The sequence below is a fragment of the Bombyx mori genome, chromosome 10, assembly GCF_030269925.1.
Source record: "Bombyx mori chromosome 10, ASM3026992v2".
Taxonomy (NCBI): domain Eukaryota; kingdom Metazoa; phylum Arthropoda; class Insecta; order Lepidoptera; family Bombycidae; genus Bombyx; species Bombyx mori.
In genome coordinates this window covers 14,690,131-14,717,322 of record NC_085116.1, presented here as the reverse complement: position 1 = coordinate 14,717,322, position 27,192 = coordinate 14,690,131, and the positions used below count along the sequence as shown (strand labels likewise).

The window sequence follows — 27,192 nt, the reverse complement described above, 5'->3', positions numbered from 1 at the left end:
ATTTTCACCATCGTTAAATTGGCTAATAATAATAAATAAATAATCTGGATTCTTCTGTGATAAAGAAATGCTTCTGTCACTCTGATGCGTAAACTGCGAGTCCTATAGCAACGGTTATCATGGCAACTGTTGCTATGTGTCTATTGCAGATATGTGACAATTCATGATAGAACTGACATAAAATTCGTCCTTAAAATGAAGCTTATATCTCAAAAATAATTGGTCAAGTTTAACGCCTATTAGACGAATAGTATCGTTGTTTGCTGACTAATACTTACTTAATTTACAGAAAAATAAGAGTGATCATAGACACGTTCGGATCTCACATCCACATCGAACTGCAGCAGCGAGGAGTTGAACTATCCCAACTCTTTAGGTAAAAAAAATAGTTTTAATTGTAATTTTAATTTATAAAAACAGACTAATGCTTAGTGACTTCTATCTGATATAACAGAACAACTCTTTCATCGTGTAATTTTATTTATTTTGATTTACAATTAAACTTGATCAAAGTTTACACTTTTAATATAAATTAAAAATAATAAAAGCTTAAAATAATAATTTATCAACGTTTGTCCAGGAATTGAACAAAATCATATAATTATATTTTTATGCTTTTATTATGTACTTTGCTTTTTACAATTTTATATTATATATTCGATTAACATTAAGTCTGCGGCTTATTGCTTATGTTGGTGTTGCGCACGCGTCTGTGTCGCGTCTGTCTGTCTTCACGTTTTGTTCCGGGTCTCCCCGCGCTCCGCTTCCGCTTGCCCCGCACGTTTAGGTATCGTCGCCGACAACGTTAAATCCAAGAACTTTGCTGAACCTCATAACATTTATGTTGTATATGTTGTATATCATATGTTTCAAACTTATTTTAAGTATCTTTTATATGTAAATTGCTTATTCTTATTCATGTGTAAAGAAGCAAAATTTTTAATAATTATTATTATATTACATTGTGTATTAATTATATGTATATTTATGGATATATGTATGTACCTATGTTTATGTGTGTATGTGTGTGTACATATATATATTTCGCTGGATTGGTACACCGCGCGTAATTCGTTTCCAAATGATTCTTGTCCACCTGATGGTTGTCTGGAAGAGATTCCTCTTAGCGATAAGACCGACAATTGTACTTTTTTGTATTTAATGTATCGCACTGTTTATTTGTTTTTTGGTGTACAATAAAGAATACTTTCTCTCCCTCTCATTTGTATCATCTGTATAAATTCTCTATTGGTATTGGTATTTGTTCAGACAATACGGGCACCTCCGACCCGCGCTGCTGGAGCGCATGCCCGCCATGGAGCCCGTCGCCGCGCCGCACCGCGACGAGCAGGAGCTCGATCTCAGCGACACCAGCCCTGACCACACTAAGCCTGACCAGGTAGGTACTTGAACATAAGCAAACTTTGGTTTTTTTTTATTGCTTAGTTGGGTTGGACGAGCTCACAGCCCACTTGGTGTTAAGTGGTTACTGGAGCCCATAGACATCCACAACGTAAATGCGCCACCCACATTGAGATATAAGTTCTAAGGTCTCAAGTATAGTTACAACGGCTACCCCACCCTTCAAACCGAAACGCATTACTGCTTCACAGCAGAAATAGGCAGGGTGGTGGTACCTACCCACGCGGACTGACTCCCAAGAGGTCCTGCCACCAGTATAATATAGTTGTGGCAGTTTGTTTAATATACACTGCTGCTTCTCGAAATATCTTATTATATACATAAATTGATATTGTATTCGCAAATATATATTCTAATTTACGCTTATCAAAGATAATTAAATGAAAAAAAAATCTTAATTATACTAAAATTTAATAAAATGATGGGTTGTGTTAACTAAACATGATATAAATGTATATATCATCACTTCGTACCTATGAACGCTTATTTCAGAAAATATTTACGTATAATAAGTGAATGGCAAATACTGATTATTTTTATTTTAATAGGACGCCTTATTGGACTTGATCAACGGGTCTGATTCGTTGACGAACGGAGATGTGGAACACCAGCCTGAACAAATCGCTACCACCAACAATAATACTAGCAGTAATGTGAGTCTTTTTCAAATTATACTTATACCATATAAATATTAAAAGGAAGTCGGATTTAGAAAGTTACGTACACTTTTCTAGTTTATGAATTAAAATTAATTGGTGTCAAAAAAAATTAATTTTGCACTAATACCTAAACGATATTAAAAAAATTATTATTTTCGTAATTATAAAGAATGTGCTCTTAAAAATTCGTAATATAATATTTTTGTAGTTAATGAATAATATTTAAAAAAATATATCTATACACACAGGACATCTTAGACTTGCTGAGCGGTCTAGATCTAACTCCGAGTGTACCCGCCGCCGCGCCCGCCGTGCTGCTCGCCAACAACAACGTGGAGCCGAGCGCCGCGCCCGCCGCGCTGCTGCTGGACGGGCTGTTCGCGCCGCCCGCGACCCCCCAACCCCCCCACCCGGCCGACGGTATAGCATCCCAATCCTCTTCTTGGACTCAATCAGTGGTGCTGTACTTGCGCTCCTGACTGTAGGCCCGAGGGTTGTGGGTTCGATTCCTACATCGGGCAAAACGGTTTGCGGTAGGCAGCGGCTTGACTCTGCCCCTGGCATTGCTGAAGTCCATGGGCGACGATAATCACTCACCATCAGATGGGCCGTACGCTCGTCAGACTACAAGGACAATAAAAAACTGAATGTTTATTACCGGTATATTATGGAGGGTAGAGGTAAGAACCATCTGTGTGTAAAAAGTGTCCGTTAAAATCTGCTAAATAAGGGTAGCGCTACAGTAGCAACGGGGTAAATTTTAAAAAAGGCGCTGAAAGTTATTAGAATAAGATAGAGAAATAAAAAAGGACGAAAGAACTGTAAGCACTACAAAATTACAAAAAGTATTTTATGTAAAGCTGATAAGAAAATGCAATCGATGTCTCCACGTTTTACCACAGCAATAATTTTAGGTTATATTGACGAAATTAGTTTGGACTACGTAAACATGTGAGGTCTTGTATATTATACTGTCCCTAATTCCTCTAGTCATGAAATATATTAAATTTCCTAACTCAGCATACTTCAATCAGTTAACAACTGTTCAATTCATATCATACCCTGTGCCTATGCAAGCGCTATTCTGGAGGATTTTTGAACTGTTATTTAGTGCTGAAAGTGGGATACTTTTTCAAGTTTCCTCCCATATCAGACGGTTCTCCGGACGTTTCGGTTTGAAGGGAGGGGCAGCTGTTGTTATTATACTGAAATCTTAGAACTTATATCTCAAGGTGGGTGGCGCATTTACGTTGTAGACGTCTAACTTAACTGTCACTTAACACCAGGTGGACTGTGAGCTCGTCCGCCCATCTAAGCAATAAAATTAAAAAATAAAAATAAAAATGAATTGTTGAGAATTATTTTTGCTTCTGAATCATTTAGCTAATGAACGTAATGCGGCAGGGGCGGAGTGGGAGCGCGCGGTGCTGGAGCGCGGCGGCGTGCGCGTGTGCGTGTCGGCGCGGCGCGCGGCGGGCGCGGCGGCCACGCTCACGGCGCGCGCCACGTCGCAGCTGCACACGCTCACAGACTTCCTGTTCCAGGCCGCCGTGCCGAAGGTACTAACCACACTTAGCGATCATTTGTACTGGACTCACGAACGAGTCCCTGCCTATTTCGGTCGTGAAGCAGTAATGTGCTTCGGTTTGAAGAGTGAGGCAGCCATTGTACTGTTAAAACTGAGACCATAGAACTCATGTCTCAAGGTGAGTGGCAGCATTTACGTTGTAGATGTATATGGGCTCCAAGGCATTTCTGAAGTCCATGGGCGACGGTAACCACTCACCATCGGGTGGACCGTGAGCTCGTCCGCACATCTAAGCAATAAAAATTAAGAAAGTAAAAAATTATTTATATTATATCTATCATCAATACATGTATTATTATTTGGAACTCTACAACCTAAACCTTTTGGTTGGACTTCAACGTAGGTATTAGTTGTAATTAAATATGTCTCAGATGAGCGACAGATATAGGATATATTATTTTGATGAACGCGAAAATAAATTAGAAGATGTTTGCATTGTATTCCATAATATAAAAGTTCAACACATTTGTGTACGAATAATGAAATAAATAAAAATATTTTTGTTTATTATTACCAACCTCCAATTAAACGATTAGAATGTCCTCGTCGGCGATATCTTCAATTACATAGATTTTGTTTTGCATTATTGCATTCTAGTTTTGCATTATAATTAATCCCAGAGATTATATGTAGTTTTTTTATTTATTTACAGAAAATCCAGTTGGATATGATGTCTCCATCCGGTACGACGCTGTCGCCGCAGGGAGAGATCACGCAGGTGCTCAAAGTTACCAACCCGACCAAGGTCAGTTAAACCGTATCTCTACACCCGCTAGTTTATTGGAGATTTCGAACTCGAACAGGAGATCATCTTTAAGGTTTTGAGGGAAAAAAAATTTTATGGGTGGACGAGCTCACAGCCCACTTGGTGTCAAGTGGTTACTGGAGCCCATAGACATCCACAACTTAAATGCGCCACCCACCTTGAGATATAAGTTCTAAGGTCTCAGTATAGTTACAACGGCTGCCCCACCCTTCAAACCGAAACGCATTACTGCTTCACGGCAGAAATAGGCAGGGCGGTGGTACCTACCCGCGCGGACTCACAACAGGTCCTACCACCAGTAATTACACAAATTATAATTTTGCGGGTTTCATTTTTATTACACGATGTTATTCCTTCACCGTGGAAGTCAATCGGGAACATTTCTGCCTATCTCTTTAATTTCTCGCAATTATTTCATACTAGCTTTTGCCCGCGACTTCGTCCGCGTGGAATATTTACTTTGGCATAACGCTAAAGAACAATGGCAATTTTTTACCTGAATGTTTTAAAAGGCGTCTTAGATTAAGACATAAACGAAACTTCATCATTTTATTTGCTCGTTTTTTATACGACGTTAGATTTACGTGGCAAAGCCACGAAAAAATGTTAATTTAATAAACTTTTAATTCGATTTTTGTGTACTTCCGGTTTAATACATTTGTAAAGGATGGCATATAAACTATTGGCACAAAAAAGCAATATTTTTTGATAATGAATACTATTCATAAAGTATTTAAAATGAAAATAATAATATTAATTATCCTTTGTTACAATTAGTACTTAATTAAATAACTAAATATGTAATAGATAGTAATGGCAGCACTGCCGATGACAATGTTTTTTTAACAGTATGACAACTGACATAATGCGCATGACTATGCCCGTCCATAAGGCTCGTGAGTGGAAGAGAGAGCGAAATACTCGCTTCACCGCTCCGATTTTTTATGACCCAAACTGCACGGACAAAATAATTCTACTATAGTAAATTAGCTTTGCAAGCCTTCGTTTGTCGCAAATATATGACTAATTCGTTCAAAATGTTAAAAGTACCTATCTCTGACACACATTTTTACACATTTACAAAGAAGAAAGAACAAACTATATAATATGTATATGTACCTAGGTAGCTCTGCAATTGCTAAGGGTACCTACTCGAGTACTATTAGAGGTGTATCCTTGGTTCATCTATGATAATGAAACTAAAAATGTTATTTAAACATATCGTTTACCTATTTTTTCAATTTGTTATAGTCCGTGCCTACAAAAATCAAAGACATCTATTTATTGATAGATAACCTCAAATTATAAAGTAAACACGTTGATATCTTTTTTTTGTGACTTTCTAATGCCAAAAATATTTCTGATTAAGCTTAAGCTATGTTATTCCTATCGTTTTAGTATTTTTTTGTTTCAAGACGCCTCAAATAGATATCAGGTAAAATGTTGTATAGAAAGCTGCCATTGTTCTTTAACCCTCACTTCATTTACGTAGAAAGTGAAAATATTTTGAAACATTCTTTGTTGGTGTTCCACTTGTATGGGTCTCATGATGTTATATAGCCTATAGCCTTCCTCAATAAATGGACTGTCTAACACTGAAATATTTTTTTAAATCGGACCAGTAGTTCCTGAGATTAGCGCGTTCAAACAAACAAACTCTTCAGCTTTATAATATTAGTATAGATTACATATTATATTAACTGTTTTTGATCCCTCCAACGTCGGATGTACGTGAAGTGAGTTGTAATTGGCAATCATTAGATGTCTTGTTAATTCCACAGAAGACAAGTAACTTTGCTCAATGCAATACACGACAAAAATGTTTTAAATTACAAGTGTCTTATTGACTATAATACGATAGATGTTGACATGGCTGTGCCTAGCATTGCCAATGTTGCACAGTGGAACTCCAACGCTCGCATCTCCAGATTTAATTCAAGCGCAATATAAGTGAAACTTACACTATTTGTATTTCATTCGTTATTTCTATGTCTGTAGACGCATCCAACTGTTTAGGAATTTTATGTAACGCGCTGGTGTTCGGGGTAAATTAAAAAATGTACCAAAACACAACTAAAAACTGTATTCAACACTTAGAACAATTAAAACACTTCACAAACGCTTTAAAATTCTAAATTCGCCTCTCCCGCTTCGCTTCGGGTGATCCGTTCGCTGTTACGCTTCGAGTAGTTCCGACTGCGTGCAATTTCTGCAACGCTTTCATAGCCGATACCACATCCCTAGAATTATCGAGAATATTCCACACATCTCTAGTATTGTGTTTCCGCTATCTGACAATAGCGTTGTACTTCTCGAGCGTTCTAGGTGCTACTAGATCCCTTCCATATTCGTTCGACTATTCGGTGATAGATGGCGTCACTCTTACCGGCGTAACATTAATATTTTAAGAATAATATAATTGAATAACACTTTCTCGTTTCAGACCCCGCTTCGGCTGCGGATAAGGGTGTCTTACAACATTGATGGCACCCCGGTATTGGAACAGACGGAGATCAACAATTTCCCGGCCGACCTGTTCAACTGACGAAATGCCACGCCCCCCGCCTACGGTCTGTAGGCGAAAACGGACTATTGTGTGAAACGAAGTGCCGCGAATAATGTCGTACGGATATGTGATTCTGTTCCGGGTTATCCGGATATGTGTGAGCCGATCTTCGTCTGGAAAACGTCTCGCTTAAATGTGCGATATAATTAAGTCATTCATTTCAATGTTGCAAGCTAACGGTCCTCATATCGGCACGTGATGCATTAGAATTCGTTGAAAAATAAATTTCATCAAATTAACAGGTGCGTTAACATATCGACGCTTGAAAGGCAAAGTGACTAAGCGACAATGCGTGAACTTTACAGTAGACTAATTTAAAGTTGAAATACTTGAAAAAAATCTATTTTAACGAATCTAGCTGTAGGATTGAAATGATTTTAATAGACCTAGAAATATATTTTTTTGGACATCGAATATGGTTATTGCCTATCATTTATGTACAAAGCAGTTATTGTCGCTTAGTCACGTTTGGCCTTTCAAGCGCCGATATTTATATAACAGACTTGTTATGTTTAGAAAACTCCAATTGGAAAATACCTCTGGAGAATCACTTAACAAATCCACTTTAAAAAATATACATACCTAATTTATTTTCACCTGTTTTAGGTGAATGTACTTTGTAAATGAAATTATATTTATTTTACTACTAAAAAGTTCATACACTTGTGTAATTAAGAAATTGATTTGCCAGTCTCGGTAATCTTTTGACAATTCGATTATTCTGGATATAAAGCGAAAAAAACTCATGAGTCTAGTTGAACCTAAAAAAAATGTTTTAAACGTGAACTAACAGACTATTGAAATCGAATAATTAAACAAGGAGGGAAAAATTCCACACGCCTCCAAAAATACCTCCTTGTACCACGAGAACCAGAAGCTAAACATTCGGAGAAAATTAACAAACCTTTGAGAATTTAGTTGTTATCGGAACTCTTAGATAATTAATTAAGTAATTAACGGTTCTGCCCCAGGCATTGCTGAAGTCCATGGGCTACGGTAACCACTCACTACCAGGTGGGCTGTATGCCCGTCTGCCTACAAGGGCAATAAGGAAAAAAGAGCCTGGAAAATACTACCACCTTGACATATTCGATTAGTCGCAATTTATATCGGCCGAGTTCACTGTGGTAATGTGATAAAAATTAATATTTTAATGTTCATGAGTGTTTCGTACACCATGTCCATCTGTACTTTGGTTGTCAGATCGTCCTTTGGCAGACGTGATAGTAGCGCTCGAGTTTTAGAGATGAAGAGTTCTGTTTTCTCACTTGCTTTTTGTGGGTTGGCGAACAGCTCCTTGTATATACGATGTGGAGGTCGGCTATCACCAAACGCACCTCTTAGGGACGTGAGGGCGTGGTCCCACTTGTTCATGGTGGTCTTAACTCCTTGCCACCATGTCGCGGCTTCATGAGTTAACAACATTGACAGCCCACGTAGTGCATTAGTTTTGCTTACGTTTGCGCATTCCTTGTAGGCCTCTACGGCGTCTATAAATCCGTCAAGTGATTCGTCTGGCGCTCCGCTGTAGCGAGCCTTGCACGAGGCGAAGTTTCCATGCGCAGGTTGAGCGGGCGGGGGCGATGACCGCTGCGATTGGTTGAGAACTGTATGTAGAAGTTTCTCTAAACGTTTCCTCTTGGTTGCGTTGCCACGTAGACATCATGGCGACCATGTCGTTGACTGAAATGTTTCCCGATGCAGTCGGCGGCGGGGAAGAATCGTCCTCTGCCGGGTCGAAATACTCGGATTGTCGACGAGACTGACGACGTACGCGCGGTTTTGTCATTTTGTACGATAGTCACTTCTCACTAAGTTCGCAAATTGAAAAAAAAAAACAAACTCTTTCACAAAGAGTTCACACGTGGTTTATTCCAAAGCCACTAGTTGGGCGTCCATTTTTAATGTTCATGAGTGTTTCGTGGGTTACTTTGGAATAAAACGTCGAATAATCGTTCGAGAGGTTTAATGACTATGACTAACTTTAAAACAAACACTTTAATCAATCTTACTATAAGCGCACGCGCACACACAAGTCGCAACAACAATAATACAAAATGGAGAACGTCTCAGCGCGTCGGCGTCAGTCTATCATGCGCAAGCGCAGTGGCGGTTTGCGAATCTTGCGATGGCGGCGCGGTCGCGGACCAATCACGTCCCGTTGAGGCGCGTTCCGAGGAACGCGCTGATGGGAATTAAGAGTGCGTTCGGAAATGTCCCGTCGCGTTATAATATGTTACCTTTATGTATCACAAGATTCGGTATGAACAGCAGCGATCGTGTGAACAGCTAGTACACAGTTTGTCGGAGTCCCTTAAAGTCTACGATTTAAGAATTATCGTATTGAAAAAAATCTAAAAAACATCATGAAAAACACTTTAGTAGAATACTCGGATTGTCGAATATTTTATATTTATTACAAGGATGTTTATTAAGTCTCGATTCAGCTTTATGACGCTTCCACCACTTATTTTTACTAACCGATTTCGTCACATTCCGTTAATGAAATTTTAAATATCATAATTTATTTTTATTTCCGAAATTTGTATTGACGGACTGCTTGCATAATGTCCTAAACGTATGCACTGGACTATTATAGGTATATTGAAATTATTTTGATAATTATCTAACGAAGAGATTATTTCTAAACTTTTTACTAACTCTACCTTTGAATTTTTCCACTGAATACTTCATTAAGCGAAAAGAGTTGAAAAATTCTACGATCTATGAATATTTAAGAAAAAAGAAATTTACTATTTGTTTGCTCATGAACGACTGTTTCACTTGTAATAAGCAATAATATTCTTAATATAACTGTAATGTACACTATAATAATATAAATATACGAGTCAATTGATTTTAAGTATTTTTGAATGATCCAAAAAAAATTATGAAAAATCCGTTATGAAAATAACATTCCTAAATATGTAAACTGTTATTTTCGCATAGATCAAGAAATTTCATTAAACATGTATCCTAAACAAATTCTAAATTGTCATTTGTGTAAATAAAAGATTGACATTCTTAATAATATGTTAAGTTGATACTGTGAGAAATGGAGGGCTGAACGAATTGTACTTAAATAATGTTATAATCGAAATCTTTATAAATATAAGAAGAATATTATGGAATACAATTATTTTATCATTATTTGATGAATACTATATGAAGGAAATATAAAAATGGCATCTTGAATGATAACTTTTAATGTGGAGTTGATCGTTTGTGAATATTGTAGTGTAAAATTTTAAACTTACTAGCGTGCAAAATTTCAATTAATTTAAGAAAATTATAAATATCTATTTATATTCAAATTTACTGTGATTTGTTTTATTTCAAGCTACAGATCTAACTCCTCATATTATTAAAATATTTTATTTACTCGTTACATAAATAACGTGCGTATTTCGTTTTGGAATGTTATATGTAATGCATGCATTTTTTTTTGTTAAGTCTAGTTATAATCTTAGAGATTTTTCGCGTCAAATAAATTGTGTTTATGTTTTTCACGCAGTAAAGAAAATTAAACCGTAATAAAGTATTACCGTTTAAATGTATTGCTTAAAAGAAAAATGTATATAATAATTAAAGAAACATCTGGAATTATAAAATAAATTATTAAATATTTTTAATGAAAATAAATTAAGAATATTACGGTCAGAAGGTTTTAGATGTTACTTTAATTTTTATCCTATTTATATTATTTTAGTTGATGCACTAACCAGCACTATGTAGTTATGTTAATAAGAATTAGTAGTAAATCCTCACCACATAGAAAGCTTATAGCTTCTGCAGCTGCAATTACTTCTCTTCAATGAGAGAAAATGGCAATTACCAAATAAAATATTAGTAAAACCATTTGGAACAATATTACATAACGAAACTGTTTATTAAAATTAGTATGAATCAATCTTATTAGTAAATAACCTAATTCCCTGACTGTGTACAGAATTAAGATGTATTTTTCATACTATAAAGCTCCATATTGTATTTGTGAATGTTTTTAATTGTTCAACTTATTAAAAAAGAGCTTGGCAAATTGAATATATATATATTTGTAAGTTGGTGCTTAGTTTTACTATAATATAATCTAATAAATAGAAGGCCCTCCACATTGTGAGATGTTATCATTTTGTGTATCTAAAGCTATGTGAAAGATGTACATAACGATTATAATGATTTTATGTAAATTGGTTAATAAATATTTGAAAATGTTTATATAATCAAAATGGCTTTTATTAATTTGTTTATACTGCCGGAAAACTCTGATTTCATTGTCCCTATTCTTTTCTAGATAAGACCAGCTTGTAAGCGTATCTAAGAGCCTTTTAATTGCAAATTATAGCCTCAATCACCCCGATAATGGAAACCGTCATTGGTCTGTAAAAATCCTCTCTAAATACTTTGCCAATAAAATAATTACAATTCCAAAACGGAATGCCTTTGAATAGAAATTCATGAGCCCTTTGCTTTACTACTAAACCAGAATTTTAATACTGCTTTTAAATTTTATTATTTGTATACATTTTATTAGATACATAAAATAAAACAGACCAATCGCGTATTACATTTTTATTCTAAAGTGAGAGGTTACAAAAAAAAATTCACGATATAATAAATGTCATTCACTCGATCATAGGTGTGGGAGCAGCTTGGCGTCCGCACACGCTGTTGAAAAGTCTATCTTTGATCATCTGTGCCATCAGTCCGTGTATAACTTCGATGGTAGTCTTGCAGGCGTCTTTTGTAGCTTTACCCAGTTTGTCCTCAGTGCGCTTCTCGTGGGGATCCGCGCCGGCAACTACGAATGCTCCACGACCTGCAATAAGAGTGATTTTCAGTTAGAAATTTTAACTTAATGGGTATCATAACAGCATCATATTTTTAGTAAAACAGTCCTTGTTGTTTCCGGTAGGTTAGTCAAACATTTTACAGCGGTTGTAACTGGGAAAAGGCTATAGCTAATTTATGTGTATTATGTATTATCTATGGACCATGGTTGGTGTTACAAATTCACAAAAAATCCGATCGAAAATAAATATTTTCTAATACCGTTAATACTAATATTTTCATTACATCACATAACGCATTTTCGAAATCAAAGGCAGCGTTAGGTCAACGATGATATGCGAAAGTTCGTTCTTTAGCGCACAAAACATGACGACCCAGATGTGATAATTAACTAATGGCAATTTTTTTTCAATTTCTGTTGTATTTGTCTATCATTACAATTAAAACTAGAATATTTCCCCTTGCAAAATTTTCTTTTTCTTGACTGATTACAATAGTTTATGCTTTGCTGAAAGCTCGCAAATATTTCATAAGTAAGTCAAAAAGCCTAAATCTTGATTAAAAACCAATAACACTTACCTAAACACACTTCACTCTGCTCTAGTTTGTCTGAAAGATCAAATATCTGACCAGTTGTATAATCAGCATTCGTTATCAAACTCGAACTGCTGAGAGTATTAACCCAGTACTTATTCCAAAGAGAATCCAAAAGTCTTCTGTCCAGAGATGATTTGAAATATGAGACCTCCAATGAGTAATATTGTTTGCAGTGCACTCCAAAGTCTTCAATTTTATTGAGAGGAATAGTTTGGTATTCTGAAGGTTCTTCATTTGCTGGTTTGTAACCCTGAAATAGTGAGGGAATGCTTGGGGTACTTGGGTCACCATTTTAGATTAACATTTTGAGAATTTTAAATGTTATCCAAAACCAGGTCATATTTATTTTTAAGACCAGTTAAGTCTTCACTTTAACTTATTCAATACATTTATTGTTGTTCTAGCTCTTATCTTTCTCTAACTGTAGCTTATACGAAGTTATTTTGGTAAACCTTACCTTAGGATAAGTCCTGAATGCCCCAAGACAAACTTTACCAGCTGAGATTGTTCTCACTGGATCAATGACGATGGCCACAAAAGGCTCCTGGAAGTTCTGGTTGAGCATTTGTGTTGACACGTCAATACCTGACAGCCAACAACCATACCCAGGGTGGCTGTGATACCAACCAATGGCATTTTCATGACGTCCAACCTGCATGCAAATTATAAATTATCTGGATTTTGTGCAATGTGTCACTAAGACAGTATCATTAACTGACACATAAATCTCACCAAATTTGATTTTTTTGTTTAAGCATTTTCATTTGCATTACCCAGAGCACTGCACTATAAGGTTCAGAGTTTACTGGAGGTAAAACGCCTTGTGACCCCACACAGGTAGATACCACCAACAATTTTTGCAGTAATACGGTAATATTTTTCAGTTGTATTAGGTGAGACAGTCATTGTGCTTTAAATTGAGACTTAAAAGTTATGTCTCAAGGCGGTTGGCACCATTTACGTTAGATGTCTATGGGCTCCAGTAACCACTTAACACCAGGTGGGCTGTGAGTTTGCCCACCCATCTAAGTAATAAAAAAATAAAAAAAATTGCCTAGGTCTACTCATTTTTATCATGTATCAAGCACCCTTTTAAGCTTTTGGGATATGGTAAACTAAATCACATGAACAATGACAGTACTTCTTAGAGCAAAGTTTTTAAAAGAAGCATTAGTAAATTTTTATTTAAATTAGAAAATAATGGATTTATGTTGTGAATATGTACTCGACAATTAAGCCCCTTGTGACTTAGTCAGATATTCTCAGTTTTGGTAAAAGCAAAGAATCATGGTAATATAAATGATTATGTATTTTGAATGTCAGTCGCAATTACCTGCTTGGCAGCCTCAATATACGCAGTCATGTATTCATATGCTTGTGCTTGAGCATTCACACGTGTTTCAGTCCCCTCAACTGGCAGCGCGAATGAATCCATTACTATCATAGTATTTGCGTCCACTTTACCTATTACATTACAGGGTAATTATTTATTATACAGTATAATGTATAATTAAAGTTTAATTTATTTATTCTGTTATTCTTATTAAGAGTGTAATTTATTTATTCAATTTCCCACTTTAAAGTAGGAATCGTTGATGTAAATGATAATATAGCAAACAGTTCCCTGTGCAGAGCCTGCATGGAGACAGGTAAGAGGGCAGTTAACCTCGTTAATGATGGTTAATGACGGACGTGCAGGCTAGCGGTTAAAAAATTACAATACTTCAAGAATAATCCTCAACGTTAGGTGCCTCAATTAACTTCCTAGTGGATCTAGGTTATCATGAATAAATAACACCTACCCACACAAAAGAGGTACCACCTTTCAAGATTTAAGAATGCTTTGGTAGCTTATTATAAATGTGCCATTGAAATTTTACTAAACATTTGATAAGCTTAAATAACATTTAAACAAATATAATTTTTTTACCTTTGATTGTAATTAAGACTAATAATAAATAGAAATTAACAAATATGATGTTCTTCTTTAAGATCTTGTCTTGTTTACTTCCGACAACTCAGAATTTAATATTTACCAATATGGGAGTAATTCTCTACCAACCAACACAATAATCAATTCTATCAAATTTGTGACATTGGTCCACAATTGTCTTTGGAATATAAAACTAAATATAAGCCTTGAAAGACTTGATTCAAAAAAAAAATCTATTGGCCTATAGAATATACTATACCAAGTAATAGTCCCATGACCTCCAGTGTGCCACCAGATCTTGCATGCATCACCATCTTCAGCAATGCAAGAGCTGATATCTTTATGTCTTTGAAGAAATGTGGGCTGCAAAATTTCATGTATTTATTTTAGAAACAGGAAAGGTGGTACTGCTCTCCCAATCCAACCAAATTTACTTAATTATTAATATTCACATTAAATGCATTTAAAAGAGTGTTTATAGTAGTAATAATGGTTTACTGGGTGAGCACTCCATTCAAATTAAATACAAAAAACATCCTAATTCTATCGCAAATTACATCTGTTTCCCTATTCTCATTTGAAATTTTGAATATGTTCGACTTTTGCATCGATTACAAAGTAGTTAAAACAATTGTAAATATACCTATATTTGATATGAAAATGAATGACAAAAATGAACTGTGAGAATTGTACACTATAGATTTTTTCCGCTTACTCTTTCTCCCATGGTTTAGCGGCGAGGATATCCTGTTGTTGTTTCTTGTCGTATCGATATATATCATCAACGTTCGAAACGGTTTCAATGTTATTCGCCATCACCCAAGTTTTCTGAGCAATAGATGCTTGTGCATCGGCACTTGTTGATGCCATTGTGTGTGATAAAATAATATTCAGAATATAAGTTAAGCTGAATCACAATACAATGTGAGATTTTTTTTATTTCGGAACTGTATTGATTGAACCTGAAATTGATTTGACAAATTAAAAAAATGCAAAATAGTATTGAAATATTGACAGTGACACTTGTAACAGTAGGTTGTCATTGCTTTTCAAGATTTTTTTCAAAAAAATGTTGAGGCAAAGTGTTTTAAGCTGTGAATATCCTATTATTTAAATTCTGTCATCGTTGCTCAATGGGCTGATAAATTAATCAGTTAATAAATTAAATAAAAAGGTTTGGTATGCTGAACTAATTGTTTTTTTACTTTATTACTAATTAACGTATATCTCAGGAGAAAATCACAGTGTAGGGTCGTGAAACGTTTGTTTTGTATTTGCATAATGTATGATTGGTTATTATAACAAGTGAACATTATTTTCTAAAAACATTCATCATGGAAATATTTTTTCAGTATTGATTTTAGATTTGAAACTCGAAGCAAGCGCATTCTTCCCATGCTCAATTTTCTGATTTACCGCTTTCTAGTTTTTTTATTTTCTAAAAAAAACGGAATTTAATATTCTAAAAGATTCGTGGAGTAAGGCAGTCATTGGTGGGCACGTGCTAATTGTTCATATCCACTAACACTAAAAGGCTTATTACACTTAGCTAAATGTAGTCGACTGAATTCAGTGAAGTGTATCACTAAGTAAGCTAGCATACTAAATTCAGAAGCAAGGATGGTTTCTGACTGACTAAATCATTTAGAAGCCTAATTAGAAACACATTTAGGAAAGTGTAATCGCATTTAGTTACTTACTGATTTCAGTCGTCCCATAGCTCTCCGTGCGTGAGGATTTTTTTTAGTTTGTTTTTTACTTCCGAATAAAAAAGTATTTATTTCACTCACTTTTATATAATGTGCAGGACATTTATAAATAGCCCGACATGTTTCAGGGATGTTTTTCGTCAGAAGGGCTTGAAATATTAAAGAAGTAAATTTTAAATCTTGATACGAATTTCTTGTTGCAAGAAATCTTAATGTTACAACCAATCTTTCTGTTGGACTTATACTATCTCGTAGGATAGTATCCTGCTTTCGAATAAACGGTATTATAATACAAGGTTAATATTCGGTCAAACGATCTCGAATCTATTCGTGGATCATTTTGGTTCTACATTACTCATAATACATATTTGCTAACTTTCCGCGCAGCAATAAATATTTCTTCACCCATATTCTTCTTTTTCTTTTTTTATTTCAATTGAACCGACAGTGAAGGTTACGCCAAGACCAATTTTTTGTTGTCTAGAGTCTAAACAATACTGGGGCCATCCTCATCCACACACACGACACGTCCAATTTCGTCGCGCTTAAACTGACAATTGATTCAGTATCTGAATTAAGAACAGTGTGATCAGAAACTTCTAACTTGCTTCTAAATTTGGTTCTGAATTCAGTAGACTAAATTTTGCCAGTGTAATAAGTTAAAGGCTAAATTTAAAGACATATAAAAGACAGATATACAGACCTTCTTTTATTCAAATTTTTATAGTCATACGCAATCATGATGTAAACATTAATCCTATTTAAATGGACTAGCTCACCGCCTACCTCGCCGGTCATCGTTCTTGTCGAACCCGTCGCTTGCGAGTAAATTAATCCTCAGACACAGCCCACTGAGTTTCTCGCCGGATCTTCTCAGTGGATCGCGTTTCCGATCCGGTGGTAGATTCTGCGAAGCATGGCTCTTGCTAGGGTTCGTGTTGGCAACGTCGTCAGGTTTGAGCCCCATGAGCTCACCTACTAGTTAAGGTTACGCTGAAATAGCCTCTCAAGGCTCTCAGCTTAGGTAGGAAAAAAAGCCTACCTCACATCATAACACAAAATTTTATCAAAGAAGCTTTTAACAGGTTGAAAGTATTGATTTTAACTTTCCAACTATGTTTTTATTGCATTAGATTGGTAGATCTTATGACTCATGATAAAATATAATAAATAGCGTTTGTGATTTTAATGTACGCTTTCTAAAAAAGTAAAATAGTAACCAGCGATTGTAAATTAGTAACGAAAATAATAAAAAATTAACAATAACTTTGTTCAGGTATTTAATTCTTTTTATTGATTACTGTGTGATTTTTACCGGTTGGCCTCATTTTTAAAAATGGCGCCGTCATATAATTCAGTTTCTTTCTCTTACCTGAACAGATCTCAATGTGCTATTTCTATCGTTCAATTGCCTTCAAAATCTACGTCATTTCTTCCATCTTGTTTTATCTCGCATCAATTATAGCTCCATCTTCTTTTGTCGTGTAATCATTATCGACATTTCCGCCCACTGATAACGACCAACCAATCACAATCGTCCACATACACGGCTTACACCAGCTCAAATTATGCTTTATTATTCATTGTGAGGTTGAATATGTACGACGCAATCGTTTGTTATTCACACAGAAAGGCATATCGCTTAAAAGTGCTCTATTAGTAGGCGTTCATAGAAAATTCGAGATAGCATGGTAATAAGAAATTGAGTTTTCTCATTGATTGAGTGGAGTGATTACGAAAAAATGAGTGCCCCTATAATTATAACGGTGCCTAACAACTACTTGGTGAAGGAGGAAGATTCGGATATGATTCTAGATGTAGCGTCACCGTCTCCGTCCAGGAAACGGCGACTGGACCATCTGACATGGGAAGAAAAAATGCAAAGAAAGTGAGTCTTCATGATTTTGTCAATAACGTTTGCATTACTATTGATCCGCTATCTGCGTACGTGTCACCAGTTAATAATTTAATAATACACTAATTATAACTAAAAATGAAGAATGTAAGTCCGCAATTGAAGTCTGTAGTTCACTTGTTTATTTTCGACGGTTCATTTTATAACTTTATTGTTTAAATACTGCGTTTATTGAACTCACCTACCGTTATGTACAGTTACATAGAAATTTACACCTCTAAGCTAATTCTTATTATACTACGCGAATTGTACGTGACAAAATATTATCACTAACGGTTATGTTACTTATTTTGACAATGAGGCATTCTAACCATACCTAACAGAAATTAATGTTTATTAAGTAAATAAGTCATAACAGTAAAATTATGAAGTCTTTACCTACTTAATGTGAAAGGTTAATTAAGGTAAAAAGTTAATTTGTATCGTAAAGCCAAGGGATTCCCATATCAGGTTCGATGCTCCCTAATGCTTCTCCAAATTTCGTTGGAATTCCCCGATTCGTAATTCGGAAAAGTCGCCATTGAAATGCATTTCATATTTTAAGAAAATGTCTTATGGCTGGCAGCAATATTCACATACCTAATTATACATAAAAAAAATCAATGGATAAAATCCAATTAATTCTAAGATTTTAAATCTTGCTACCAAACACGAATTACAGGAAATTGCATCATTCGTAGAGGAAAATGGTGATATTAGCTTGTTGTTCATAGTATTTGTGAATAAATAAGACACGCTGCAATAGGCTACTTTTATGAATCAATTTCAAAAACCAACTTTTTTAAAGTCAAGAAGCACTATCATTAGAAAAAAAATGTTCTACAATTTAACAAATCGAACTTCTTAATATGGTATATTTTATCCATTTTGGTGCTTTCATAAGATTCAGCTTTTTTACTTTAATTTTGTTTAAATTTAAGTCCAACCTTTGAATGTTTCATGAAATTCTGCACAATATTTCAATTATATATTGTTCTACCAAATTGCTCAAAAAAAGCTTTATTTGACAGGAAACTGAAAAATCGCGTGGCAGCACAGACTTCTCGCGACAGAAAGAAAGCCAAGATGGACGAAATGGAGAGTCAGATAAGGGATTTCAAAGAAATGAATGAGCGTCTCACAAGTGAGGTGGAGAGCTTGAAAGCTTTGAACGAGAGGTTGATTAGCGAGAACACAGCGCTACGCGAAGCGGCGGCGGCGCAGAGCGTCCCGGGTGGGCAAGGACCAGCGGAGTCTACTCCTCAGCAGAAGGAGGCCCCCCCGGCGGCGGTCCGCGCGGCTCGCCTGCTGCTAGCGATGTGTCTCCTATCGCAGACCTCCTCGCGCAATTCGATTCCGAGGAATACATCGACACCTTACATGAACTTGCAAACTCCCTCCTCCAAGAAATTGATGCAGGTGCTGCAGGAACGACTCAACATGTAAGTTTATACATATAATATAATAAACTCCATAATTGATCAACATACGATCACTACACTTTTTTAACTACATATAAAAATGTCTGTTTTCATACAGTTTATATGTTATGAAACAAATTATAAAACTGGAAATACCGGTGTTGTTTAAACAAAATTCACATCAGGCAACTGATGCAACTTTAACACAGTGTGACGTCATCGTGTTAAAACAAGCAGATGTTTAATATTAATGAATACATAAATAGAAAAGAGGTGATTTCTATGTACACAAATAATGAAAAATTTTCGAAGCTTGCCATTGAAATTGAAATTAAAAGTGATGTTTTTCTTTGAATGCAGGTCGAAACCAGGAAAGCTGGAGAGTGCCCTAAAGGAGATGAAGTGGTGGGGCCCACAACAGAACAACTGGAACCCAGTCGAGGTGCTGTAGTAGACATCAAGCATGACGTCGACAGGATACTGGCACAACACTCTTATGCTCATCCCTACACACACGCAGCAGACCTTCTCGAAATCAAAGAGGAGAACAACGATAAAGGCGACATATTCTACGCAAGCTGTGACGAAGATAATGATTGCGTCACGATAGAACTTCCCTGCGAAGAAGAAATCCCAGTTCAGACAGAGATTGATTCGGTGAAGAACGATAGTTCAGCGATCACGTTGGAGTGCGACATGAAGATGCTCTCGCCGATGACCCTGTCTCCGAAGTCGGTGGAAGATAATTTGCTCTTGTCTCCGGCGCACACCAACCTGAGCTCTGACTTAGGCTACGAGTCGTTATCGTCACCGCTCAGTGAATCTGATTCAATGGAGTTGCCAGATCTTTGGTGGGAATCCTTGTCGGAGCTATTCCCTGGACTGGCCTAAGTCTAGGGGCGTAATTCTGAAAAAAATTCCCACCAAAGACTGATTAATTATAAGTTTTAAGTTATTGAAATGTTATGTTTAAGTGAAAGAAATGACAAACTAGTTGCTTAAATATTGTTGCTACTTCGTCTATGTATTGTAATGGTTCTATATAATAAATGTGTCATAGGGATGTTCATATAAGTGTTGTAAATAAAGTGTTTTGTCGAACAAGAGATTTTATTATTACATAATATGATAAGATTCTGATTACATTGCGATAGTCACCGCCAATTAAAATAACTTGTACATGAATTATGGATAAAAAAATATTTGGGGATTCCCAGGTTAAAGTCGCAAAATAAATGAATAAAACTACATAGAGTTAAAATATTGCCATAAAGAAAAAAGATACATAGGCAATTCATACACAATTATTGTAATTGTGTAGTGAATTACCAATTTTGTGAGGAGAATAATATAGCAAATAATTGTTATTTAAATTTCAACACCCTGTTTTCAAAGTAAGCAAAGCTAAAAGCACATAATCCAGGCGGACTAAAATCATTTAGTTGTTGAAAGTAATTATTTATCCTTGCACCAAAATGTCTCGTTCTGCGTATATCTCTTTATTACATAAATAATAACGCAAGCCATGTCTACGCTGTTTATTTATATCCCAATTAAAAAACGTGGTTAACCTAAAAATCATTAGTCAAAAGAACATTATCGACAGTCTTTCTAGAAAGATATAAAACTGCTATCCGACCTTGTGGCTTGTTTATCAAGTACTTAAATAAGCATTAATTGTACATCATTTTAATTAATTATGTAAAAATAAATGATAATAATAAAGAGGCAGACTATTATCTATATCCGAATCTTAGATACGTGCCGTGCGTAAAATTTTCTGACAAAATAATGATTGAAAGTTTAAAGTAATATAAATTTAACTGTAGTCTGTATTTGCCGATGGTGTGATAATTTTTTATCTAGAAAATTTTGGAAATTGCAAAATACAATTTATCAAATTTTAATGCATTTTAATTCGTTTCGTCGGTAGATACATATTCTATGATGATGTCATATATTATCATCGTGGCGAGATGTTTTTAAAGATTGCGTAATTCAAAATTATAAGTTTTTATACGCGATTCCAAATGCTTAACTTGGACTATAACAGTTCTTTGTTTAAATGCTATAAAACAAACCATACCTACCTACTAAAGAGAAAGTTTCTCGGAGCCACTCCCACGGTTTGGACGTAATTTTATAATTCAGATACCTATTAGTTTATTAGTCAGACGCAAAATAGTTGAGAACATTTATAATCGCAAGTTTTATCTAAGTCCACCTCATACAGTATTAAAGTACTATGATTATATACATAATATTCTCAAACCGTCGAAATCTATAAACTATCGTAGTATAAATCACACTGTAACTAAATAATCATACAAAGAAGATGTTTATTTAACAGAAATCTGAGTAAATGAACAGCTTTAACTAGTAAACATTTTAAGATTCTTATTTTAATACAAACTGGTAACAGGAAAGTGGAGGTAGCAGGTAAAAATATGCAAAATTCCAAGAAAGACGTATGTGTGACTCATAATCTACCTCACAATCTTCATCGTGTGTTTTACGTCTTTGATTTTTTAAATATTCATTTATTCGACGACCCAGACGATCAGGCAACACAGATGTCGTCGATCTAAACACGTCAACACAGATGCCGTCGATCTAAACACGTCAACACAGATGCCGTCGATCTAAACACGTCATTTCGGATCCTCCCGATCCACTTTCGGTTCTTTTGGGTAGTCCAAGCACCGTTCACCGTTTCGTGGAATTCTTCGAATGCACGAGTTCGTCGTGCGAACTAGCCCATACACACAAGCTACTGAGTTTCTGAACCGATCTTCTCAATAGGTCGCTGTTCTGATTCAATGGTAAGATTCAGCGAACTTCAGCGAAGGACTGTTCTTGTTAGGGCCAGTGTTAGCAATTCTCTCAGGTTGAGCCCGTGAGCTCACCTACCCGTCCGCGAGAAGCTGGAATAGCCCCTCAGGCTATCAATGATTAGGTACGAAAAAAAGACTCGACGGGGTATCCCAGGAAGCTGTGTTTAAGTGGCTTTCGGAGCTTCCGGCAAGTCATCGACCGAATATGGATCGAATTATCAACGACTGCCCCGTCACTTGGAGCGCCAGTATTATTATGTGACAGCCATAGAGTTAGTATTGTATCTATCTATCTCTTAGGTTTATGGCGTTTCCTTTTAGATTTCGCCAATGTCAAGTGTATTTAATACTCTGCTTTCTATAGCGGGCTTCGTGAACGAGCAAGGTCACAGATATTCACTAAGAATTAAGTGAGTAGCTAACAATGTTTGATGACAGGATCTCTGTTGATTTACCTAAAACAATATACATACAATATACATACAACATATATATACAGGGGTTAGTTCGATAACAGACAGACAAACTACAGCTTAATATTATTATGGTTAATGAATGAACTAAGAATATAAACGAAAGGGGAGTTGACAAGGGAAAGAAGAGATTTGAGATCAATGGGGCGAGGAATATCAGGAGGAAGGAGATCATAGAGGGAGGAAGATAGACGAGGACAACTGAAAAACATGTTAGTATTGTAGGTACGCATTAACTCCATGGTGACAGCCAACACTAGCCCAGCAGGCATCGAACGGCTCCCACGTTTTAATTTTTTACATGTCTGAGATAAATGTATTACAACAAAATAAAAGTAAATACCTACATACCATCCTATTAAATTTTTTAAAAGAAACGTTTTCTCTCACTTTCATGGTTTCGTTTATTTAAAACGATAACTTTCCCAATTTAATCCTATAAAGTAAATTGGTGTAATAAAATTTTAAATCGCACGTCACGTAGCTAGCAGAGATGTTACACACAAAACTGGTTTACTGGTTTAAGGAAAACCGAAACTTATACGCAATAAGGATGTTTTAAGTTATACTATTTGTACTAATGTATATGTTTACCTTAGAAGAACAAAGCCCATTTATTGGTAAGAAGTCATTGTCGCAAACGGGAACACGCCAAGGTCGCAATCAACCCTTTGCCTACCTCTAAAGATTATTTTCAAATCTCGTTTGAAGGGCATCTCATAACATCCAGGAAACATTAGACAGAAATAATCTTTGTAAACGCACCATGCATGAGCGCAGTGGTTTCAGGCAATATGAATAAACTATGCTATGGGTTATGCAATGGTAAAGACAAGGATCGTTTTCGATAAGGCTATGCGTCATGATAATCGCCTTATCGTTTCTGCCGCTGACTACTCCCCGAATCTTGATCATGCAGGAGACATTCACCGTCGACGCCCTAGACGTCCTTACGGATCCGTCAGATCTAATAACCTTTGCATTAGACGTCTTCAGCTCTAACACTAGGAGTAGGCTTAGGAACTCCGGTAACCGTACCCGTCGAAGTCGACAAAGAGGTCGACGTGCAACCTAACCCATGCATCAGCCCTCTGAGTTTCTCGCTGGATCTTCAGAGGGTCGCGATGCCGATTCGGTAGTAGATTCATTCGCGAAGCAATTGCTCTTGAATTGTTAGGTCTCCTTCGGAGGCGCTCGGGCAGTTGTTAGCAAACCCCACCCCTCCTGGCTGAGCCTTTGCTCGTCCAACTGTCCTGGTGAAACTGGAAAGGCCTCCGGGCCACCAGTATTCTTTCAATCATAAAAAAGGAACGTGATCTCAAACAGTTCCGCAAATCGCTTACAGTACGGAATGCAGAGGGAACTAAAATCCCTTAGTAAGCCCACAGGTTCACTATTGTTTTTTTTTTATTGCTTACATCGGTAGACGAGTTCACGGTCCACCTGATGTTAAGTAGTTACCGGAGCCCATAGATATCTGCAATGTAAATGCCGCCACCCAACTTGAGATATGAGTTCTAAAGTGTTAGTATAGTTACAACGGCTGCCCCACCCTTCAAACCGAAACGCATTACTGCTTCACGGCAGAAATAGGCAGGGTGGTGGTACCTACCCATGCGAACTGAAGTCGTCGTGCCCTAAGGATAAAACGTCCAGTGCATTCGTGTTGAAGCGATGCACCGGTGTTCGAATCCCGCAGGCGGGCACCAATTTTCCTAATGAAATACGTACTCAACAAATGTTCACGATTGACTTCCACGGTGAAGGAATAACATCGTGTAATAAAAATCAAACCCGCAAAATTATAATTTGCGTAATTACTGGTGGTAGGACCTCTTGTGTTCTTTTTTTATTTTTTTTATTGCTTTGTTGGGAGGACGAGCTCACAGCCCACCTGGTGTTAAGTGGTTACTGGAGCCCATAGACATCTACAACGTAGACGCGCCACCCACCTTGAGATACAAGTTCTAAAATCTCAATATAGTTACAACGGCTGCCCCACCCTTCAAACCGAAACGCATTACTGCTTCACGGCAGAAATAAGCAGGGTGGTGGTACCTATCCGCGCGGACTCAGAAAACAGTCAATTTTAAATTCGTATTTGTTATACTCGTAGTAATTGACTACAGTGTTAATTAACTTTTTTTATTGCCCGTGTAGACAGATATACCTACGCCCGAGTATACGGCCCACCTGATGGTGAGTGGTTACGGTCGCCTGTGGACGTCAGCAATGCCAGGGGTAGAGCCAAGCCTCTGCCTAGAAGTGTAACACTCCCGACCACAAGATTTGAACGGTTTTTAAATTAGCTAATACTTTCAAAAAGAGTTTCAAAAATACTTTCCATTTTATATTTGGATAAACGTATTTGAAAAAAAAAGATGCAATAGGACGCTTTAGTTTGCTTTCTTAAATCTTATTTCGATGTTCACTTAATTTCCATTGTTTCTCATATTCATCAAATATAATTATCAATAATCATGTTTATTATTGTGCGTCAACAAATAAATTTAATGAGGACTATTTGAGAATTTATTTGTGCATTGCGATTACTTGTTCCATCGAAATCCACAGCAAGAGAACTTTCTACAGAAATAAAATTAACATTGGAAATACCCACTATGTGAATCGGTTTACCAGATTTTTACAATCGCCGAATTCCGGGTTCAACAAGATATGCGTCAACTGTTGAGTCGCCGAATTCCGGGTGTGAATAGTCCGGAGTTTGGACTCATAACAGATATTCTACTATTATGTTTTATTCTTTCTAACACATTTAAAAACTGTACCTAATGAATGGGCCTTCTCTCTCGCACACAAACTTCATGTTAGATGTAGAGAAAATCAGTTTTTTGGATCTGGATCTCGGTTTTTTCGGACAGTGTATTCACCGAATTCCGGGTGCAGCAGTTGGCGTCAAAGTCGTCATTTTGAATGTTACTGTGCAAAGGATATTATCACATATTATTAAACTGAATATAAATAAAAAATAACAATAATTTACCTTTAGTAGGTGGCTACCAGATTATATGCTTATGTCTGTTGCTACAGACAAAGATAAGCTATCGATAAACTAGGGCGAATATTGTATACTTTCGCTTAGACTAAGTGCTTGTTCACGTCGAAAGCGCGGGCGCGGCGGCGAGTGCGGGCGCGGTAGACGTAGCGAGTTCGTGTTCACATTGGCCGGCAGGCGTTTGCGCGAGTTTGACTGTGAGATTGAAAACATCACGACGATATTTTATTTTTAACCGAAAATTCATACCTAAAGTGGGAGATGATAGCAATTAGAATCGGTGTGCATGAAATTAATAAAGAAAGAGAACGGTATGGTGAATTTCATACTTTATTCTTATTTTTTCAGTATTGAAAGACATATCGTTTCTAGCGACAAGTTCAAACTGGTTGAACTTACCCGACGTCGCGAGTGAATCGCGCGCTCCGCCGTTAGTTCGACGTGAACACACCCATTCAACTCGCGCGTTTGATATTGTCCTTGCTTGCTTGCGCTAGTTTGCCCGCTACATAGACCGCGCGTGCGTTCCGTACGTGAACACTCATATATTACGCCATAATTATGTTTGATATTTCGTGACTGTGTCCGCGTGTCAACGTGAACAAGCACTTAGAGTCGTTTGGCAACCAAGGCGGTCAAATTTGAAAAAAGTAATATTTTTTTAATATTTATAATTAATCATAGACATGAACTTTTTTTTTATGGCAACCCTATTAGTACACGTTCACTGACATTTTATTTGTTAAAATATAATTTTGAACTGATTACTAAATCATTGAAGGTCGTTCTTACTTGGGAATCTCTGCTAATAATTTCCAGTAAAATGCAAGCAGATTTTTTAAAATTAGTAAAATTCCGGTCAATTAAGATTTAAAAAAAACCTTTGCATAACAGCCGTAAAACAAACCATTCAAATATTTATAGCTTTTATTATCGTAATGTCCATATAAATTCACATTAATTAAACGAATACATAACATAACAGAAAATAAATCGTACAGCATAATGTAAAAGCTAATGGAAGATACATTTCAACTTATTACAAAACGATTAATCTCTTGAAGCGTAAAATAAAATGCATTTTTTTGTTTCGTTGACCAGGAGCTGCCTATGTTATCATTCTTTTCACGTTTGACATCACTATGTCATCAACAAAAGTCAGATATATTTATTATAATATTAAAGAGTCTGACTGAATTAGTGGTGGGGGAGGAAAGTCCTCGAATGGAGGCCACGGATGGGTACAAGGAGCGTGGGGCGTCCTCCAACCAGGTGGACTGACGACTTAGTGCGCACGGCGGGAAGTCGTTGGATGCGGAAGGCGGAGGACCGCATTATGTGGAAGGCATTGGGGAAGGCCTATGTCCAGCAGTGGGCAGATAAAGGCTGATGATGATGATACCTCATATAATCCGTTTCACTGAACAAAATAAAATGTGGGTATTACGACTGTAGTACCCACTATTTGTTTTCTAACATAACACGTTACCAGGGTTAATAATATAATTGACTGATGTCGTGTT

The 27,192-nt window shown here is 36.4% G+C and overlaps 4 protein-coding genes and 1 long non-coding RNA gene across 14 annotated transcripts in view; 2 read left to right on the top strand and 3 right to left on the bottom strand.

The window, feature by feature from the left end:
- LOC101742239 (AP-1 complex subunit gamma-1) overlaps positions 1-11,230 on the top strand; it is a 35,521-nt gene extending 24,291 nt beyond the window's left edge. For 7 of the 10 annotated variants that reach the window (XM_038013189.2, XM_038013188.2, XM_062670710.1 and 4 more), the window contains 7 exons: positions 290-376; positions 1,270-1,399; positions 1,971-2,075; positions 2,330-2,501; positions 3,465-3,640; positions 4,322-4,414; positions 6,879-11,230. In XM_038013189.2, the coding sequence (XP_037869117.1) occupies positions 290-376; positions 1,270-1,399; positions 1,971-2,075; positions 2,330-2,501; positions 3,465-3,640; positions 4,322-4,414; positions 6,879-6,980 (865 nt within the window). In that variant the 3' untranslated portion in view covers positions 6,981-11,230. The remainder of the gene's footprint in view (positions 1-289; positions 377-1,269; positions 1,400-1,970; positions 2,076-2,329; positions 2,502-3,464; positions 3,641-4,321; positions 4,415-6,878) is intronic. The other 3 variants (XM_062670712.1, XM_062670711.1, XM_062670714.1) reach the window with 1 other exon arrangement.
- LOC119629005 (activity-regulated cytoskeleton associated protein 2-like) lies at positions 8,121-8,790 on the bottom strand. The gene is made up of 2 exons (XM_038013310.1): positions 8,776-8,790; positions 8,121-8,591 (listed from the first exon to the last, which is right to left on the bottom strand). Exons 1-2 carry the CDS (start codon positions 8,788-8,790, stop codon positions 8,121-8,123), a joined length of 486 nt encoding a protein of 161 aa, XP_037869238.1.
- A 328-nt stretch (positions 11,231-11,558) lies between the features above and the next one.
- Jm (JAB-MPN domain protein) lies at positions 11,559-15,285 on the bottom strand. The gene is given in 6 exon segments (NM_001145330.1): positions 11,559-11,820; positions 12,372-12,639; positions 12,847-13,041; positions 13,723-13,853; positions 14,582-14,685; positions 15,038-15,285. Coding segments are annotated over 6 exon segments (1,047 nt in total). The 5' UTR covers positions 15,193-15,285; the 3' UTR covers positions 11,559-11,626.
- A 1,638-nt stretch (positions 15,286-16,923) lies between these two features.
- On the bottom strand, positions 16,924-26,083 carry LOC134199557 (uncharacterized). The gene is made up of 5 exons (XR_009974102.1): positions 26,069-26,083; positions 25,658-25,864; positions 25,443-25,593; positions 17,404-22,635; positions 16,924-16,938 (listed from the first exon to the last, which is right to left on the bottom strand). It is a non-coding gene; the product is annotated as an uncharacterized LOC134199557 (long non-coding RNA).
- On the top strand, positions 17,610-20,450 carry LOC101742474 (X-box-binding protein 1). Its single transcript, XM_004921561.5, has 3 exons — positions 17,610-17,919; positions 18,957-19,367; positions 19,707-20,450. Exons 1-3 carry the CDS (start codon positions 17,774-17,776, stop codon positions 19,795-19,797), a joined length of 648 nt encoding a protein of 215 aa, XP_004921618.1. The 5' UTR covers positions 17,610-17,773; the 3' UTR covers positions 19,798-20,450.
- Positions 26,084-27,192: the final 1,109 nt, after the last annotated feature.

Bases quoted from the DNA above. Each gene is read 5' to 3' on its own strand.
- LOC101742474 (XM_004921561.5), top strand. From the start codon at position 17,774: ATGAGTGCCCCTATAATTATAACGGTGCCTAACAACTACTTGGTGAAG. The intron at 17,920-18,956 runs GTGAGTCTTCAT...TTTATTTGACAG, and splicing joins GAAGAAAAAATGCAAAGAAA to GAAACTGAAAAATCGCGTGG. The intron at 19,368-19,706 runs GTAAGTTTATAC...CTTTGAATGCAG, and splicing joins CTGCAGGAACGACTCAACAT to GTCGAAACCAGGAAAGCTGG.